At 39.6% G+C, this 19,719-nt stretch overlaps 1 protein-coding gene across 3 annotated transcripts; it reads right to left on the bottom strand.

The window, feature by feature from the left end:
- Nucleotides 1-67: 67 nt before the first annotated feature.
- Nucleotides 68-17,576, bottom strand: EPHX4 (epoxide hydrolase 4). 3 transcript variants are annotated; one of them, XR_012629868.1, is made up of 8 exons: nucleotides 17,288-17,576; nucleotides 14,455-14,540; nucleotides 10,856-11,013; nucleotides 8,682-8,810; nucleotides 6,499-6,602; nucleotides 5,435-5,583; nucleotides 1,795-1,898; nucleotides 881-1,003 (listed from the first exon to the last, which is right to left on the bottom strand). XR_012629868.1 is itself a non-coding variant. In XM_074876498.1 (7 exons), exons 1-7 carry the CDS (start codon nucleotides 17,528-17,530, stop codon nucleotides 769-771), a joined length of 1,104 nt encoding a protein of 367 aa, XP_074732599.1. In that variant the 5' UTR covers nucleotides 17,531-17,576; the 3' UTR covers nucleotides 68-768. The 3 variants fall into 3 exon arrangements, 2 of the variants coding, with proteins under 2 accessions (XP_074732599.1, XP_074732600.1); XM_074876498.1 differs by lacking the exon at nucleotides 1,795-1,898 and having other exon boundaries at nucleotides 68-1,003; XM_074876499.1 differs by lacking the exons at nucleotides 881-1,003; nucleotides 1,795-1,898 and adding an exon at nucleotides 1,048-1,319.
- Nucleotides 17,577-19,719: the final 2,143 nt, after the last annotated feature.

Here is a 19,719-nt window from a genome sequence, read left to right as displayed (position 1 = left end):
ACACTTTAGCTATTCAAATCCAGTTCTTAGCCTCAGTAAAAAATCTCTCCATAGGAAGTCAGATAAAGGGAGTAGTTTAAGTTGCATTTTATTAGACAGAGGTGGATTTGATACAAGTTATATCTTAATTTTCCATTCTTCTTGTTCAGACATGTTGAGTGTACAGGTTTCCCATTTTTTAGTCAAGAAAGAAAAACACATTGCACAAAGCAGCTGCATTCAACAATACAACAAGATACGTATCATTATTCACTTGAAGACTAGAAATGTGCCCAGAAATTTTTCAATCATTCAGTATGCTAAAATATAGATAATAAAAAGAGTTAGTTACTGTTTAATGGTAAAATACATTAAAAAAATTCAGGCGAATCAAGAATGAAAACACATGACTTCCTTCAGTATGGCACCACTCTATTGTTTCATTATAAATTTGTAAAAGGCACCACACATTAAAACTGTAAAGCAAGGGAGAAAACAAAACCAAGCAACTTTCCATTATTTTCTTTCTGTACAAAGACATATATATCTTAAGGCAGGTGTCTTTATGTGCAAAATACAAGTATACAGATAAAACCAACGTTGGTATCATATATTCTCATACTCACTTCTTTTAGCAGTAACATTGGTGTCCAAATGTACAGTACATTGAAAACACTTTTCTCTAACAGAGCTCAAAATAGAAGGCAGGCTGGAAATATGGCCCTGATAACAATTAGTTTTTAAATCTGAAGAGCTTTTATGTAGACGCCTTAAAACATGTACAAAGAGTCATTCTCTTTTTCTTGTTGTCTCCTCCTTTAGAAAGGTCCATATCAACTTGTTCACTATGTCAGGCTGATCCTGCTGAAGCCAATGGCTGGCTTCAGACAAAATAGTTAATCTGAAATGATTTTTAACATAAATCCGTGTAATTTCTGCCATCTCAACTTCCATAAATGCATCTCTTTCTCCCCATAACAGCAGGGTTGGCATGATGACTTCATGGTGCTGCAGAGGTAGGCAGCTTTAAAAATAAAACACACTTACTTAGGTCTTATTTTAACAAAAAATCACCAAGACCAATTTCAGTCAACTTAGCTTTTCAAATGAACACAATGAATCTCATTGCAAGCTCTCTAGGTTCCAAGATATCTTCTAAAATACCAAGAAAACACTCCTGTGACTCAAAGTCCTTTAATTGTGTTTAAGGATGATAAAATTGTTAGAAGATACTTCTACTCTAACTTGTCTGTAATCAGCGGTTGATTGCAACAGAGGTCTTAGTTTTGGAACACGAATGATGCTTCAGCATGGTGCACAGCTCAGGAGCCCCATGATCTCTGTAAAAGGGAATGTGGAACATGGCCAGAATTTTGTAGGTCAGTGGCTTTCTCTTGGCTGATGAATGCTATGGCAAGTTTCTGAACCTGCAATATTTACTGCAAGTAAGTTTTAATGAAATATGATGCTTTGAATCATTTAGACTACGGTGTTCAAGGCAGATAGCTACCTGAGTAGCCAAACGGCCTTACCAAAAAATGGTTGTCCAGGAAATGGAAGGCTGCCATTTTTGGACACTACAGAAGATACCAGCTAGAGTGTTTCAGACCTACTCAAAAGTAAATATCATGTAGTACAACTAAAAATGAAAATATTTATAGTAAAAAATATTCTATAGAACACTGATGTCTGAAATGCTGAACTGAATTCAGTTACATTCACTCATCTATAAAATTCGTGCGAATACTCCAACGGCATCAGAGATCCCTTTACAGAGAGCTACAGTATGTTTTTGAAGGCCTTGGACTTACATACCTACATCTGTATGCAGTGAAAGAAAACTGTTCCTTAAAAATCTGCTTTTCATGGAGTCATAGTCTCTTTAAAACTGCAACATCACAACCCAGAGCTTTGGCAGACTAGAAAGCGTTTAAAGATAAATACATTATAAGACATTTGAAGAATACTTTGAAGAAAAGCCCTTAGAAAGTAAAATGTTAATAAAAATTATACCACCACTATCACCTATTTAAACTTCTAGTAAAAATTTATTATTTTGTCTTAATACAATTATTTTAAATGGAATATTTTATAAAAATTTCCTCACATTAAAGGTAGACATTAGGAAAGATACAAGAAAGAAATGAAAGACTATTTCAACATAAACCATATTAACCCACCAGAATTTATTTCAGCTCATCTATTTTAGAGATGCTGAAAAATTTATCTAATTTATGCTTCAATTGTTTAATGTTAGCTACATATTGTAACAGAGTAGCTGCGGCAATTCAAACCAGATTCCATCTGATCAGATAAAAATCTTTATTGTTTTAATGCTCTAACATTATTATTTTAAACCAGTAATGTACAAAAAAGATTTTCTAAACAAACTTTTACAACATACTTAAGTGCTAAGTTGAAATTTAGGAGTTAGTTCAGGGACTATGCTCTGTAAAAAGGGAAAGAAGATGGCATGCATTAATTTAAAATAAGAAATGGAGACTTTGAAGACATTCTTCCTCTCTACTTATACATAATGTCAAGAAGTATTAATAAAAGGTCACTATAAATAATTATTTAATTTCATTTTGATTGATGAATTAGGAAAATTCTTAAAATGGCTTTCGTAGCAGTGGATTTAAAAACTTATCTTGCAAACAACCTGACCTCACCCACTGAACCACAGCTTATTCACAGTATCAGTTTTAAAAATTGATAATCTGATTATCTGATTCAGTGCATTTAGACTAATCTCTACCTTTTAAATCCAGTATCCTGGATCTCTTCACTATTCATATGTGTATTTTTTCACTACTGTAGGGTTTACTATTTTTCTTTTATGTCTAAGTGCCTTGCAAAATTTGTAGCTTCACTTTGGAAAACTCTACTAGGCCTTTTACACAAGCTACATAGATAAACAACCTGTCATTTTTCATTGCCTATGAGCTACAATCTATTTCTTTTTAGTCTGGAATATGGGACACTATATTATGACTGAAGTTTCTAGAAATCTCCTTTACAAAGATTAACATGCAGATTTCACATTTAGACAGGGAAGTTCTACTCATGAAGTTTAAGTCTTTGAAAAAACAGACAAACCTTCATACAGCCCTGTTACACAGTTCTTCTGTAAACAAACAGTGAAGGACTTCTTAATTGCTGTAAGAGAACTAATCCCATTTTCTAAAAAAATTGACATATCAGGAGAAATCCAAGCTTCAACTGCTTACCTATCTCTCTTAACTAAGCATGATATAAAAATGATTTTTTATGATACTTTATGATTTTTATTCCTAAAGTGTTTGTATCTAAAGTATAGTGAAGGGAATGACTGCTGTGCTTTTTATACAAGGATGTGTTGGTGATGGATGGAACTATGTGATTTCAATCATCTCTTTGGAAATAACTCTCCAGAAAAAATAAGCTCTGAAGAATGAAATTCCAGGTTGACAGTAATGAGTTGGAAACTTTTAACACATAGGTCACCAGTGCCAGCCCACTGGGAGTTACGGTGAATACAAGTCATTAGCATTGGAGTGCTGCTTAATGGCTTATATGAGAAGAAGTGAAAATTTCAATCCAGTTTTAATATTTAATGATTCACATCCCATAAGGTGCGACCATGAGAACTGGCAGCAAGAACTGAATGAGCTGAAGACTAATCTTTTCCTTCCAGTCCAAAGCCTGCTGCACTGTGGCTGATAGCACCTAAAATAATATTCTCTGAATTCAGTACAGGTGTACTTTTAGTAGAAAAATAAAGCAAACAATGCACAAACACACACACATGTACAGAGGAATTAATAGCTGAGAAGATACTTTCTGATTAATAACTAATACTAGGTTTTTTTGAGCCTGAAAAAGCCTGAAACAATAGTTTAAACATACACAACTGTTATATTCATCTCATTTGAATCCCATTGCAATTCAGCTATCAGCTATCACAGATATTTCACTATTATTGTCAGAGAAGCATCTGGTTAATGTGCATGCTCACTGATGCGAGGCACTGTGGCAAATGTAACGAACAAGGCTCAGGGCGCTCATGCCTCTCTAGCTCCTCATTAGCCCTACCCCGGGGGCTCCTGCAGTGCAGTTGCAGAGGGCCAGGGAGCTGTTGTGCAGCCCCACAGCTCCCCATCGCCCTTGGACATCCCAGCTGATGTCATCAACTACTCTCTGCATAGCTTTAAGTATACTGTTACCAGCACAGCCATCTTATTTATTCCCCATTGGTGTCTGTGCTTGGTGTTATCTTGTTTAGAAGAAAATATACCATCTCTCTACTTTCTTGATCCAGTTTTGTTTCTTAGCCTGTACAAGACCTAGCTCAGATCCCTGTTTTCCTCCCAGTATTTTCCTGCTGACTGCTCTCATGACAGTGACAGCACAGAAGGCACAGAAAGCAGTAAAGGTGGCATCTAAATTTGGACCGGGGAAAATGAAAAGTTAATCTACCTCAAACACTTATTGTCTTAAGTTTAGAGAAAGAAGAGAATGGTCATTTTTAAAGAATATTGGGAAGCTAGTCTTGTGTTAGAGAAGCATGCAGGAGATTTAGCAATGTTGAAGACTGGAGGCAGTAAATGAAAAAAGAGTTGAATCCTACTCTTCTTGGCACAGTCCTTCAAGTTGGGGCTGTAAGTCGTAAGTAGAGTATATGCAGAGTTAAAAGACCTTCTGGCCCTGTTAAGTTTTTGGTAGATAAAAAGGGGGCATCAGTCTCTAAGGCCAAGCTGACTCTTTCCAGAAAAGTTAAAACCATTAGAAAACTGCTTGAGAAAATAAAATAATATTGAGCTTGCAAAAATATTTCCTATTATGATACTCTCAGTCTATGTATGCTTCCTGCTGTATGTGCTTACTGCTGCCAGTGAGTCTGATGAGACCAATGCAGGAACAACAACTACAAAAACCCTGTTAGTTTTAGGATTAGTTATGAAAAACCTACCCCACCTTTTAAAAAAAAGCAACCCAAACACAATAAATTCAAGTCAGACATGCTTTTGTAAAGTTACAAGTGAGGGTAACATACTTGGATGCTATACTATCTAGTAGTATTATCTAATAATAATCTCTTCATAGATATTATTATTAGATAATATGAACTGTAATGCAAACAATTAATTGATGTTAATTTTGTAAGTATTATTTAAGAGATGGATTTTGGTGATTGCCATGGGTTCTGTGAATGAGGAAGGGTCTTTGCTTTATTAGATTTTGAAATAACGATTTTCCTTATCTGCACTCTGGTTGTTTCACCATTTTGTGTGGATACCGCATACAATTCACTGTGCATCACACTGCTTGACACTGAATGCATTTGTTACCTGTTGAAACTTTAGAAACAGATGCGCATTTTCTCCTTCTACTTTCGCGGCAGAAGATGCAATAACATTTTTGGCCTCCAGGGGTCTCTAGAATATTTTACCTTGTTTCAGAATGTTATACTGACCTGAAAATATTTCTGTAATGGTTAATGGGTCCAGTTAATGCTCCGGGTTGTGAAAAGACATAGAGATAAGCTTCAATATCCTCTGCTGTTAATCTGCAGCCTTTCCTTCCAATTCCAGTGGCCTGGCTGGTAAATAAACTTTTCAGAACCTACAAAAGGAAGCATAAAAAGCCACCACATAAGATAGCTAGAAAATGTGATTTCTCTCCTTCAACAGGACACATCTTTCTAAAATCTATGTATACACCTCTTAGGGTATAGTGAATGGTTTAAATGCTTTTTTTAGAGACCTAAGTGTAAAGCATACGGTAAAACTATTTCTGGTATAACTTACTTCAGAATAACCAAGCCCAAGTTACTCAGTTCTGCACCCTGCCCTGCCATCAGTGACAGGCAAAGGAGTGCAGGCACCGGCTTTCCTTTGGGATGGACCCCGGCAGCTGACAAGGCGGGAGGGAGAATGCTTCAGGATCTCCCCTGCTTGCTGTGCCCTCTGTGCATGCAGCACTGGGAGCTCTGCATTGGGCTGTACGCACCGAGGAGGATGCATGCCTGCAGCTGCTTCTTCCCTTTATATGCTTGGACTTAGTTTTTAAAGTTGTACAAGGTGCTGGCCTTGGTGGTTCCTCAGGCAGAATTAATTGTCTGGTTGAATTTGATGCCCAGACTCCCAGGCTGCCTGCCCTGTAGAAGGCTCCACAGGATAAGAGGATGTCCCGCAGCACACAGGAGCTTCAGATAAGTCAACAGGAGTTCCCCTGGCACCAAATGTGTTCCACTGGCATGGACAGAAGTAAAACCAGCTGACAGGTAATGCACTGTAGTGCTGGATGTTAAAGATATGTACCTGAACACCTCCCAGAAATGCACAAGCAAGAGTTAATCTCAGAGACTCTATGTACTAATACCCTACTTTATATAAATATATAAAGTTTAAGAAAAAAAATCAGAAAGCTCCGTATTTTTTCCAGTAATTATAACTACATCAGAAGTAATCAACGTAGGTGGCAATTCTTCCATCACTCACAGTTAAATATATAAACAAGAGCATTCATTTTGCTCACCTTGAAATCATTTACTGTAAACATGAATTCAGGAAACCATGGCATTTGGAAAAAGAAGTAGTAACCAGATTTAATCAATTGTGATGGATGTCGTAGAATGTATTCTGAAACAAAAATGCCCATGAATTAAAAATGAAAACTGATGACTCAGACAAAATTACTGTTAATATTACTATTTTTTAAACTTAAAGGAATGTTTTAAAAAATATTACGTTAGAGCATGCTATGTGACAAAAGATGATTATTGTTTCAGGAGTAAGTATATGATGTGGCCATTAAAACATACTTCTTTTATATGTGTTAATAGAAACAGTCAGCAAACCACAAGCCTGCCAAAGATTAGGTGAGGGCAGTGACATTGGAGAGTTTAATCACATGATAGGTTTTCAGTTAGAGATCTATTTTTGTAGCTAGCAATTCTACAGCAATTTTTTCAGCTGTGGAATAAGAGGCATAAATACAAGCCTTTAAGTATTTCTCTCATCAAAGATGTGATTCACAGAAATCTGTAGATGATAATCCACTTACATTCTAAAGACAGCACCAATCCTGTTTACAAAAGTGCAGAATTTTTCTAACAGTTGTCTTCTGGGCAATTTCAAGAACCATAATCAAGATTATGCAATGTCACTTTTTAAAGGCATTGGAGCATATATAATAAAAGAAAATTATATAGCCAACTTTGCATTAAGTATATTTTTTATTGTAATTTTGTGTCTCCAATGAGTTGCAAGAGCCATCACTGACATTCAAATATCTAACTTCCTCAAAGCAAGCACAGAATGTATGCAGGTACTAGGAAGATGCAAATTCAGGAAGGCAAAACTGCACTCCCAACACAGGAGATCTCTCTGAAATATTCATTCTGATAGTGAATAAAAATGGGTTTTAAAACAAAGTAGATTGAAGCGTCAGCTATCTTCTAAGCTTTCGTATCTTAAACATTCTTAAATTGCATCACCCTTTATATTTTTCCTTAACGGACCATCATCAACGCTGCTCACCTTACTTTTCTGCACAATTTATAAACCGTGTATTTTCATTTAATCCACAGTAGAACAAATTTGATCCAGGGAGACTTTATGAAGCTACAGAACAGATTTTGTCTTTTAAAAAATATGCAAACAAACACCAAGAAATACTATAATAAAATGTATTTGTCTTCTATACAGCCTGGCCACTACTCTCGGTGAAAATACTGCAAAAAGCTTCTGCTCTCAGTGAAAATACTGCAAAAAGCTCCTGCTTGCTCAGGTGGTGGTGAACAGACCTTTCTTGGGGTAAGTGAGGCTTAACTATCTCACAAAATGTTCTTTAATATCTTAGAAAGGTGACCAAGAACACTGTGAGAACAACATGTGTGAATGGTTCTGATTCCATGGTGGTGTAAGGTCAGATTTACATTCAACTGAAATGAAAATTAAAGCTGCACTGAACATTCTTAACTATTTCTGGGGAAATGAGATGAATTTTAAAATGAAAATAGGGTAATGTCAGCAACTGAAGAAATTAAAATTAGTGAGATACTACTTTCATTTTAATTACTGAATGTTGATCTTATCCCTATGAAATGTTTTGTAATTCTGGGTAGTAGACAAGCTCAAAGCTATCACACAACAAATTCTGCTAGTGCACCTAAATCCTTGTTTCAACTCACTACTAGTACATTCCTGAGCCTCTAGTAAGTAGCCCGGAAAGGCTGTCTTGTTCCAATGAATATTGTACCAGATCATAAATTGTCACTTGTCACCTAAATTAGGATTAAATTCTAATGTCTGATTCACATTTATACAAAGGCTGTTTTATGGAGATTTAATAATGCAGTGATGCCTTAGCCTAGGTGTAATGCAATATACACCTCTCTGCAGGGAATTTTATCCTGCCAAAGTGGTATAAAACAGATTACTGTATATGAAAATTATGTTTGTGGACCTTCAAGGATTAAGAACATCAGTAAGTTTGGTTGCACTCCCACTTCTTACAATAAATTATTTCCAAAAGTTAAATACTTGATACCTTACCGTTTCATAAAATACAGTCCAGATTGTGAGAGGCACTGGCAACTTACCTACTGAACATCTAAACAGGCAAGTAGTTGGTTCTTCTTTAGCAACCTCAAAGCAAACACAATCATAATGAAAATGCAGACACTCTGGATTAACAAAGACTACTATAAAACTCACCTGTAAACACAGAAGGATGAGGAAAATTAACCACAATCAGCTTAGTCACCATTTCAGGGTAACATATAGCCACTAACCAAGCGATCATTCCTCCCCAGTCATGGCCAATCAACACACACTTGTTGTATCCTACCACATAAACACAGATTTGTGCTTTTATTTCAATGGAATTTGTATCCATACAAATTATCACATACAATAAAATCATTATTGGGCAAAATAGGTGGTCCAGCACATTTATTAACTATTTAATACTGCACTACTTCCATTACTAATGGCCAGACAAAATAGTGCACTGCTATAGTTAAAAAAATAACAAATAATTAAAATTATTTAATTACACTTTAACTATACTACCTCAATGTCAAACTAAAGACACTCGGTATCCAAATGGCCACCCTGTACACATCTTGGCCAGTGCAGGGTCAGATATAGAATTCAACTTGCAGTCATTATAACGCATGTACATGTGTCACGTTTAGGGAGTTAGGAATTTGAAACTGCACACAGAAAGACTGAGCAATCTCCTGAGCCCCCCCTGAACAAAACTAAACCTTATGAATTTCTCTGAATATGGGAGGTTATTTAAGCACTGAGCAGCAACATTATGCAAAAAGTAGTCATTATACTTAATAGGCATGTATATATAGCATATATATACACACACAGAAATACACACATTTATATACTTAGTAGGCCTGCAGCTTTTCTCCATATGCTGTTTTGATGGCAAATTTTAAAGTTCTCAGCGTTCACATACTTATTCTTCCATTGATAAAAATAGTAATTTAACAGCAATAAAAGGGGGGAGGAAAATCATGACTAAGTTTTTGAAAGCCTAACCATTCCTCCTTTAACCACTGCTGGAATACATACTGTAGTGTCAGATACCATCACCTTCCTCACTGAGGACTGTAATGTTGAGCACATACACTACAAATGAAATGCACAGAAGTCAAACTGTTTAGAATTTTGACATATATTTGGACACAGTTGTCAAAGCACCTTATAACCTGTCTTGAATAGAAATCTTTTGGAGCACTTCAGATATAATCAAGTAGTCCAAAAGAATTTAACGTGGAGTTAGAACAAACAAAGATAACAAGCCTCAGAAATACCTATTCAAAAAAAAATTAAATCCCTATGAAATTGAATTACGATGAGAGCACTTCTCAAGCATAACCATGGCATTACCATGGAGATTAACACAACCAGCAAAGGTTGGAAAATGTAAACATGGTGTGGAGACTGCCTGCCCAATCTTTTCACAATATTCAAACATCACAAGCAAAGCAAATCCTGTATTCAAACCTCAGAACTGTAATCACTGCTTTACTATTTCTTCATATGAAATGCAGTAAGTTGTTTCACTGTCCCTAGAGTATCCAGGGAATTAAAACAATTCAGAGAAGGACAGTCTAATCCTGTCTTGCTATTGGTATGGAAGGGAAATACCCTTCACTAGGTGTTAAGAGTTTATCACCAGAACAGCTTTTGCTTTGAACCGAACCGGAGGGGCAAATTTTGCAGACTCGCTTCAGCTCTAGACCGTTACACTGTGTATTTGCCACAGGGAGCAATGTGTCCCTTGTTCTCCCTTCTGTTCTCGCTGTTGTATAAGACAGAGTGATTCAGCTCTTGAGAACTGACTACTGTGCAGGAGTAGTATTTTGGGATTTTTTTTTTAAATTCAGCAGATGTACTGTCATCATCTTTATAAAGCCCACAATATTTATTCTACCCTGTTTGTGGAAGAAAAAATGTCACCCGATTTAAATCCTTTGGTCTTCAAGGGCTATTAGATTCTAATTCAGAACATTATCCACTAAGTGCAATGGTTAGGAGTAAGCAAAGACCTTTTTAGGGAAGAAGACAATAGGTTTGTACTGCTGGATTTCACAGCCCATAGGGAAGATGTTTTTGAAACTCATGACAGAAAATCATCTTTACATATTGTTTATACCAACATTCACATCATAATTAGTAAACAAACCTTTTTCATTGATCATAGTCCATAAAACGAGTATCCTTAGATTTATATCTGTACATATCTGTAATGTGTATATATTAAACAGAAGGCAGTTTTTTAAAAAATCAATGCTAGATCTTTATGGGGTTTTTGCCAGAAAATCAAGTAATCTATGAGCTAAGTAGTTTGTGTTCTACTAACGCACCCAGAGACTCCAAAATATCCTTTATATCTGTTATCAGGCAATCTAACTTGTAATCTTCTTTGTGAGAAGGAGCATCTGTTTCTCCATAACCTCTCAAATCCAGGGCCACCACTCGATATTCACTTTTAAATTCCCGCAACTGATGGCGCCAAGAATACCTAACAAAGGGGAAAAAAAAGTTGGAGTTATAAGGTCAAGCAATATGATACCAAAATGCACTCAATGCTTTTGCTCTGAAATAGTTGAGGGTAAATTAGCATGGCTTTGTTTGTAATGAGATTCTTTTTTCTTTCTGTGGTATGCTGATGGTCCTTTGTGGCTACAGTAGTTTTGTGCTCCCTTCCTGAATTCCCCAGGGAGGAAGTGCAGCTGCCAGAAGGGGGTATGGCCAGAGCCTGGGTGTTTCAACAGTTCCTGGAGTCTGGCATGGTCCCTTTGCTGCAAAGGAAGCAAGCATAAACCAGAGCACACAGAGGACTAGTCTGTTTTATCCTTGGAGCCATAGTACCATCAAAAAAGTAAGGTCTGAAAAGCTTCCTCTTCTTCCTTGCTTGCTTACACACACATTTTGATGGAGTAGGGAAACATGCCTCAAGGCATGTGTTTGATTTTTTTTTTTGCTTTTCAGAAAAGGAATGTCAGATAATTCAGACACTAAATAAACCAAAGAAAGAAATACAATGGATAACAAATTAACTTGGTGAAGTTTTTATTATGTACACTTTCATCTGTTGTCACTATACTACCAGAATTGTTCCAGAACAATTTCTCAACGTGTTGGTACTGCACAAAGTATTTCACTGCTTGTGTTTCTATGGAAAAAAGTGATAACATTACACACATTAGAAGACATAAAAAACTAAGAACTCAGGCAAAGGCCTGGGCTATTCCTCATTCTGTAACAGTACGTAGTGACTACATGTGTGTTATGAAGCAAAAATAACAACGCAATGGTACGTCTCATCCTGCGAGAACTACCTGCCCTTCAGCTGTTATTGAAACCAAATAAATTTCAAAATAGCCAGTACCAAGACAGACATGGCCTTATCTTGTACTGTAATAGAAAGATATATGAAAACTATGATCTTTCTAGGTATATATAATAATGGCTGCATCCCTCTGTGCTAGGATCTAGCTTTTACTTCTGGTCATTTCAACAGTCTCAGATAAAAAATGTATAACATTTGGATCATCAGCAATCTTAAGAGCAATGCACAGAATTCTACCTAAATTCAAACTGTGTCCATATCAGACCATTGGCTCTTTCACTTTAGCTTTGCCTCCAGCCTATTAGGGACTTTGAACATAAGTAATATTACAGTAACACTCATTAATTTGTATTTATATAAACAGAACAGTCAGAACCTTTTCATTTCAGTGCCATGTAATGCAAATACAAGATACAGCTGAGATCTCCAGGAATGAAATTTTTAAAGGCATTATACAATGACTTGGCAGCTGAATTTGCCATGGTAACTGTTGTAGCTATTCTATATCCTTCAGTCAGAAGAAACAACGAGGCCCATAAATAAATAAACTATTTTTGTTTTCAGAAAATGTCTACTTGCTATCGTCATCTTCTGTTTTCACAACAGTCCATCAATCACCAAATGTCTGACCTACCAAATGGTTAGGTTTTATAGTCAAAGAAATCCTTTCACCACGTATCAAGTATAACTATTGGACAACTGCTTTGCAAGCAGAATTTGGAAACGGTGAACGCTTTCATGTTCATAAGGTTGAATCATAGAAACTATTTTGTGACTTTCCAATCACGTTATTTCTAAAAGGCAGCCTGTACAAAATTTAGCAGCTCACACACAAGTCTAACAGGTACCCAGCTGTCTCAACACATTATGCCCAATTTCAAATATTTTGTCTTTCCACAACATTTATATTGATTTTCAAGGTTTTATGCATCTAAAGCACTTAATGACTCTGGTGCATTATATTCTTAGGTGATCTTTCATCTTCATACATTCCCAATCTAGGGTCAGTATTATCTGGTTATAGTTCTCCTACTTATAACCCTGAGATATTTGAAGGCAGAGGATTTGTTACAATTAAGAATTGTAACTGTGAATCATATCTGTATTGGTTTTGTGGGTTTTGCTAGCCAAACGATACAAATTTGATGCTGCTTTAAGTCTCTTAAATCGTGATTATTTTATCTTGTGCTCTCAGCACAATCTCTATTCTTGCATAAAAAATTCTTCACCGATTGAATTAACAACCAACATCGGTATTGGTAGCGTGACTATTTTATAGACTATTGGCATGTAGTCTTCTTTTTAAAAACAGTTATGTAAAATATGCTATTGGTGGTCCCAGTGACCTATATAACAGTTTCTTATTCATTCCTTTTGAATGGTCAGATAATACAATATATTAACTGTCACTTAAAGTGTGACTCACCATTCTAAACTGTAAGACTGGCTTTCTGCTTTTTGAAGATGTTATACTGGATCTCAGTAGAATACGTATATAAAATGCTAAATTTTCTGTTGTTGTTCTCACTGTGGGGGAAATCAGCTGTAGTCTCAGCTGTCTTACTGTGTTAGAATATGCGTTATGCAATGTATGCATAAATGTTTGTATAGAATATGCACCCCCCATCTAACTGTCTTTTTAATCTAAGTTTACAGTTTTAATCCTTTTAGATAGCAATTTATTATTAGAACAATCTACTTCTTTGAAAATTTATCTTAAATATGACTTTCTACCATCATCCTCAGTATCTACAGGAAATTGCTAAGGGAAGAGAACTGACCTCTGTTTTACCTGGGTCAATTTATCATGGTATGACCCGAGTCCAGCTTGAAAGATCACAGTTCCAACAGTGGACCCTAGCTCCATATCTGAGTTTAGAAAGGAAAAGTATCATTTAACTCGCTGTTTAACTTCCCCTGTTCCTTATTCTTTTATTGGTGCAAGGTCTGTAAGCCATGCTTCACTAGTTAAACCTGGCAATGACAGCCTGAGCAATTTGGTTAAATCATTAGACACATGACTGCTTTTCATTGTTATAAACAAACATTTAGGATTGGGTTTGATTCATCATTCATCTTGTGATGAACTAATAATAGAACCTTTTTCCCTGAGTAGCATTCTGAAATTAGGCTGCACAATAGCCTATAGAACTCACAGTTCTTCCCCTCCCCCAGTTAAAAATTAATGTATAGTGTTTTTAATAAATGCAGCGATCTATATTGCACTTAACATGTAATGGATCCTTATTTTAACACCCTCTGCTATAATTCATAATTTTAGCCATATAGTACAAATGGAATCAAACCAGGAAATTCATTAAAAATGAGCAGTTCCTGCCCACAGTTTGAAGAAAAGTGTACATACTTGGGGAAAAATGAATTGACAATGCAAAAAAGATGGCTGGTTTGCGTCAGCCTGCAGGAACTTTTTTGTGGATGCTGCAAGTTCCAAAATGTTTCAATGGTTTGTTCTCTACTGAAACTTCATGCCGTTAGTTAGTACTCATAAATACATAAAACGGATCACACTGGGTATACTTAAGCTGAGATGATCACTCTTGTGTATCATAAGCAGCCTCTTATACAAGAAAAGCACGTTGGGAGTTTTACCAGAATTCTGGAAAGCCATGAAGCAGCAGCATGAGTGGTTTACCCCTTTCTCCAGCAGCCACATAGTGGAATCTTAACCCTGAATCCTAAAATGAGAGAAAAAGAAGTGTGTTTTTATTGCTGCATTGAACTGCTATACTGGGATTTGAGAATGAATATGGTTTCAGACAACTGTCTAAGAAACAATATATTGCTCCTGAAAAAAAATATAAAATTGTCAGTTTTTGAAGCTGAAGTCTTCTGTGATTCTGAGATCAGGTATCTGCTACACCCCGGCAATGCTGAGTATCCCACACCTGGACTGCCACAGCTTCTTCCAGGGAGGACCGGCTCTAACGCATGTCAGGCTATGTTGAGGATGTGCCAGTTCAGCCGTGAGCATGATAACATGTCTGAAAGAGCGCTGCCTGGCAGTCACCAGACTAGGAAACGCAGATTACTGTCAAAGCTAGCACCTTGATTTCACATGGAGAGCAGTCATGTGCTTTATGGAAAGACTTTAAGACATATTATACTTTAAATGCACCTTCCATCTTTCAGTTAGTTTGTAAGATTATGCAACTATTTAAAACCATCGTGTTGCCTTCTGGCACTATAAAGGACTGCATGGATTCTTAAGAACCAAAAGCAATCAAAATTAAATAACTGGAAAGCAAGTGGTTTTTGCTTGGTTTTACTGTTCAAGGTTTCAGACTCGCTTCAGAAAAGAAAGCCTTAATGTTATAATCTTCTTTCCGCCCTGTCTATAGTCACTATTTCTGATGCACCTTTTAAGAAAATGGGTCTTATGAGAATTACCAGCAGGCAAGTTACTTACTGTTAGCAGTGCAGAGGCTGAACACTGAAATGCCATTGAAATGAATGAATGTACACAAGCTTACATTAACTCAAGGTCAAATCCAGTAGAATTTAAACAAGCTGAAATGTTGACCTAGAGCATTTACTGAATTCTGGCACAGAAGTGGATACAGAAGTTGGGAAGGAGTTAGCCCACAAAATACAACATGCTGTTTAGAAGTCATGTGAAGGAAACAGCAGGAAGAAAGGTTGTACAGCTCCTGAACGAATGTCAGAGCCTGCACTGTCTCTGCTATTTTAAAAAGGGAAGAAAACCCCCATGTCTTTGCTGTACATTAAGAGCTTGTATCAGGCCAAGGATCACAAACAAATACAAAAAGTTCTTCTTGCCAGAGATGCTTCAACTTCTCTGAGTTACCTTGGCATTGCTAAATCACTAACCAGCGACAAAACCATTAACTTACGTCTTGATTCTTGAAAGGGCTCTGAAGAGGGAACATCTGGGGGTTTTATACTCACTATGGATATAATAGGGACTTTTGCTCAGTTCTGCCCAAAATTACACTCATATTTCTCCTCTGGGATGCCAATGAAGTTGAAGTCCCTAGAGGTAAAAATAAATCCCTAGTAAATTTTAGGGCCATAATATCATCTTCACCATTCTCCCTATCACTCTGCCTTTGATCATTTTATATTAAAGAAGTTTCTCAGTTTCATTCCACAGTTTCTCTTCTCAAATTAGTGAGTAGTGGGTAAGCCCTCCTCCATCCTGCTTCCTTCAGTTGGTGTTCTCTAGGGATTTACCCTCAATCTTTTCATTTTAATGTATTTATTGCTCTTAAGGACATCCCCTTTACTCATACAAATTCAATCATCACTTGTATAGCAGCAGTTTAAATGTCACATGCCCCAAACTAAGCCCACCCTCTACGTTTTCAGTTCCTCCTGTCCCCTTTTTCTGCCCCCCCCAACAGACATAGGATGTTGCCATCTTTTCTGAAACAGACTTTTTCTTTATTCTGTTGAAATCTGTACAGATCTGTACGATACATGCATTTGGAAAGTGGCACATTAGCCTGCTGTTATCCAACGGCAAGTTTCGTATTTCCTGAAACGGGTGATAGACTGTCATACTGACTGCAATTTGATTTGCCCCCAAATGCTCTTTTACTGCTGTCATACCCCTCACTTCCCCAGCAACCCATTCATTTATTGCTTGGTGCTACAGGAAAAAAGAATGGGGCATATGAGTAGAAAAGCATGCACATGCCTCTTCATGATGTTAGAAAAAGAAAACAAGCCAATCATGAGCAACTGAGAGGCTCAATAATTCCTATCAGTACTGCCTGGCACAAAACCATCTGCACAGAGAACTGAGGTCTTTGTGCTTGTTTTACTCAAAACAACACTTGACAAAATTTGCTGTGCGTTCTTTGCTCACCTATAACTACAAAAGAAATGGAGCTAATACAACTTCATTTAGAGCATGTGGCAGAGGAGCAGATCACAGGGAGAGGTCTAAGACAAGGATATAGATTGACTGGGGGCTGTAAACGGTGCAACCTTAGGGACAGGGCTTACCTCTTTACATTTTCCCGGCGACCCTGATGCACGAAAGATGCTGCCGGGTGCCACTGGGCAAGCCGAAGGTAACAGCGCGGCGCAGGGGAAGGTGCGGGCAGCGGCGGGGCACGTACCCGCACCCCGGCTGCGAGAGACCCGGGGCCGCCCCCCGAGCCCCCCGCACCGCGCCCGGCCGGGGCCCGGTCCCTCCCAGGGCAGCCGGGCCGGGCCCGGCCTGCGGTCCCCCCCGAGCCCCCCGGGGGCAGGCGCCAAGATGCGCGCAAGTGTGCGAGCGCGCAAAGCCCAGCGGGCACGGTGCCGCCGCTCAGCCACGCAGAGGAGGGCCGGCGGGCAGGCGGACGCGCAGGCAGGCAGGCAGGCAGGCGGGCGCGCAGGCAGGGGTGCCATGCAGGGGAGGGACCCGCGGAGGGGTGCGTGTGCGCCCCGCCGGGCCCGCCGCCCCCGCCCTCACCTTGATCCGGACGTAGCAGTGGGTGCCCAGGGAAGGGTCGTTGAGGCAGGCGGGGGGGTTCTCCCGCACTACCCAGCGGAAGGTCTCTCCCGGCCGCCGGCCGATGCTCCAGAGCAGCCGCAGCCCGGCGATGCAGGCGCACACCCCGCAGTAGCTGTACACCAGCGCCCAGAAGAGCAGCGCCCGGGCGGCCACCACCACCCGGCGGGCAGGCGGCGGGCACGCAGCGCCGGGTCTCGCCATCGGGCCCCGTCGCCGGCCCCGCCGCCGGCCCCGCCGCCCGGGAGGGGCTCGGAGCGCCGCCGCCGCCAGGAGCCGCCCGAGCGGAGGCACCGGGAACGGCGGCGGCGCGCCCGCCCCGCGGCCCCCCGCGGCCCTCGCCCCGCGCCGCCGCCGGGCACGGCACCGCCCCGCCCGCCCGCCCGCCCGCCGCGGCCCGGGCGCGCTAGGCCCCGGGCGGGCAGCGCCGCGGGGGCGGTGGCGCGCCCACCAGCTCGGCCACGCAGGGCTCTTCGCGTCCCCGCGCTGCGCCCCGGTATCGCGTCGTGAAATACGGAGAGACCGTCCCCGGAGCGAAGGAGCGCGGCGCTGAGCCCCGCGCGCTGCCGGGACCGCCACGCGCGCCCCAACTGCCCCGACAGGGGAGCGCGAGGGCGCCGGGGGCAGGCGGGGCGGCAGCGCTGGCTCGGGGGTCACGTACTCCAGCGCCCCAGCGCGCAGGGACGGGGCTGGGGCGTTTGTCAGGGCTGTGCCTTCTTTCGGGGTTGCTTCACTAGTACCCCTTCAAAGGTGATTCTGTAAAGGCATTGCAATTGCAGTTACTACAGGCCGACGAATGAGTAGAAAAGATAGAAATTTTGAGCTCCAGCACCAAAACGGATAATTTTTCAACTTACTCTAATAGAGAAATTTGCTAATAGAGGAACGTGGATCGTTAGTACTAACTGTTCCAACAGAGTTAATTTAGTGCTGAGATCTCGGCCACCTAAGGCTCACCTTAGAAGTTGAACAAATCTTACGCCTGTCCCTTAGCTGCAGATTGCTACGTGCACAAGCTGAGGAGTCACAGTCACATATGAGGCCACAGATGCTGGCTCCAGTCAGCACTTAGCTGGTATTAACCTACTGAGGTGCAGGTTAAAGGGTAATTTAGAATCAGAACGGTTCATGTAATCCAAAATTGTAAAAAAGAAGCATAACTATTATTAAGCAATTGATTTGACAGATGATGAAAATGCAGGTTATGCAAAATTACAGCTTATTAGTTCTGGGAGGTAACAAAACATGGACATAGTAGTTGCTGACTACAAGAAATGTAGAATTGAGCTTGCATGTCAAATCCTGATCCAACTCATCGCACAGCCTGCTCACCTTCGCCCCTTGATCTAAAGCCCTTGCTTCTCAGACTAGAGGGTACAGGCAGGTTCAAGACCTGTAGAGGCCACATGACAATCACAGCTAATAACATAGGCCCATGTGCAACTGCCTGCCTTTGGGGGGGGGGGGGGGGGGGGGGGGGCGGAGTTGACAAATTTACTTGAATTTGACAAAGACCAAAATTTGTTCTTGGTCCAGGTGAGTTTGGAGAATTAGAATTTAGCTTCCAAGAAATTTTCTTTTGCTTTGTCCAGCAGTGCAAGTAGAAGCTGGTACAAAGACACTATGCATCTGTTAAGTCTAAGATATATAATTTAATAAGTTATTTAAAAAAACCAAATTGGATAAGCATGTATGCAGACAGAATATATATAATTTTTCACTGTGCATGGAACACAGCTTGTAGACAATTTTTGTCTGCAACATACCAAATGCTTTCTCCTACTTGTTCTAAATTCAGCCTTACAAATATAGACACTGATGTTGAATCCTAGTCCCACTGAAGGCAGTGACAGAATTAATGCTGGTTTCAACAAGTTCAAATTTAAAAAAAAAAAAAAAATCAAACAAAAACCTTAAGCAGCAGAAAGGAATGTTAGAAAGAATTACCCATTACTGCATTTTTATGCATTTGAAAGTTTTAATAAGATACAAAACCATTATATGAATTTATTTTTTACTACTAAAGATAACATCTTCAAGTAGGTGTAAAAAGCTGCCTATCTTCCCCTTATCAATCATAGGAATGAAATATCAGCAACTCACATCAGCTGACAACACTGAGTCATGCTGTTCGTGATCCCTGCTCATTGTCTGAATGTGAGCCCTACATAGTTAAGGTCAGGAGCTTTATCAGGCTGCTGGGGAAAAAGATGCTGGGCTGTTTGAGGCTCCTTCCTTCTCTTGGGCAAGAAGAGAAGGAACAACATCAGAAGCTGATGATTCAGTTAAGACACTAACCTCTGCAGACTCCAGTAGGATTATATGAATCATGCCTACCAAGCCTGAGCCTTCCGTTCATGCTCAGATTACTCATACCGCCAACCCTAGGATTA

The sequence above is a fragment of the Strix uralensis genome, chromosome 8, assembly GCF_047716275.1.
Source record: "Strix uralensis isolate ZFMK-TIS-50842 chromosome 8, bStrUra1, whole genome shotgun sequence".
NCBI lineage: Eukaryota > Metazoa > Chordata > Aves > Strigiformes > Strigidae > Strix > Strix uralensis.
The sequence above is the reverse complement of the archived record's forward strand: the minus strand, read 5'-3'. Positions and strand labels throughout refer to the sequence as shown.

What these genes read in the sequence shown, in the direction of transcription:
- EPHX4 (XM_074876498.1), bottom strand. Translation starts at nt 17,530, where the DNA reads ATGGCGAGACCCGGCGCTGCGTGCCCGCCGCCTGCCCGCCGGGTGGTG. An exon ending in GGATATTTTGGAGTCTCTGG is followed by an intron (nt 8,811 to 10,855) that starts GTGCGTTAGTAG and finishes TTTATGTGGTAG; the next exon opens with GATACAACAAGTGTGTGTTG. An exon ending in CATTACAGAAATATTTTCAG is followed by an intron (nt 1,004 to 5,434) that starts GTCAGTATAACA and finishes TTATTTTTAAAG; the next exon opens with CTGCCTACCTCTGCAGCACC.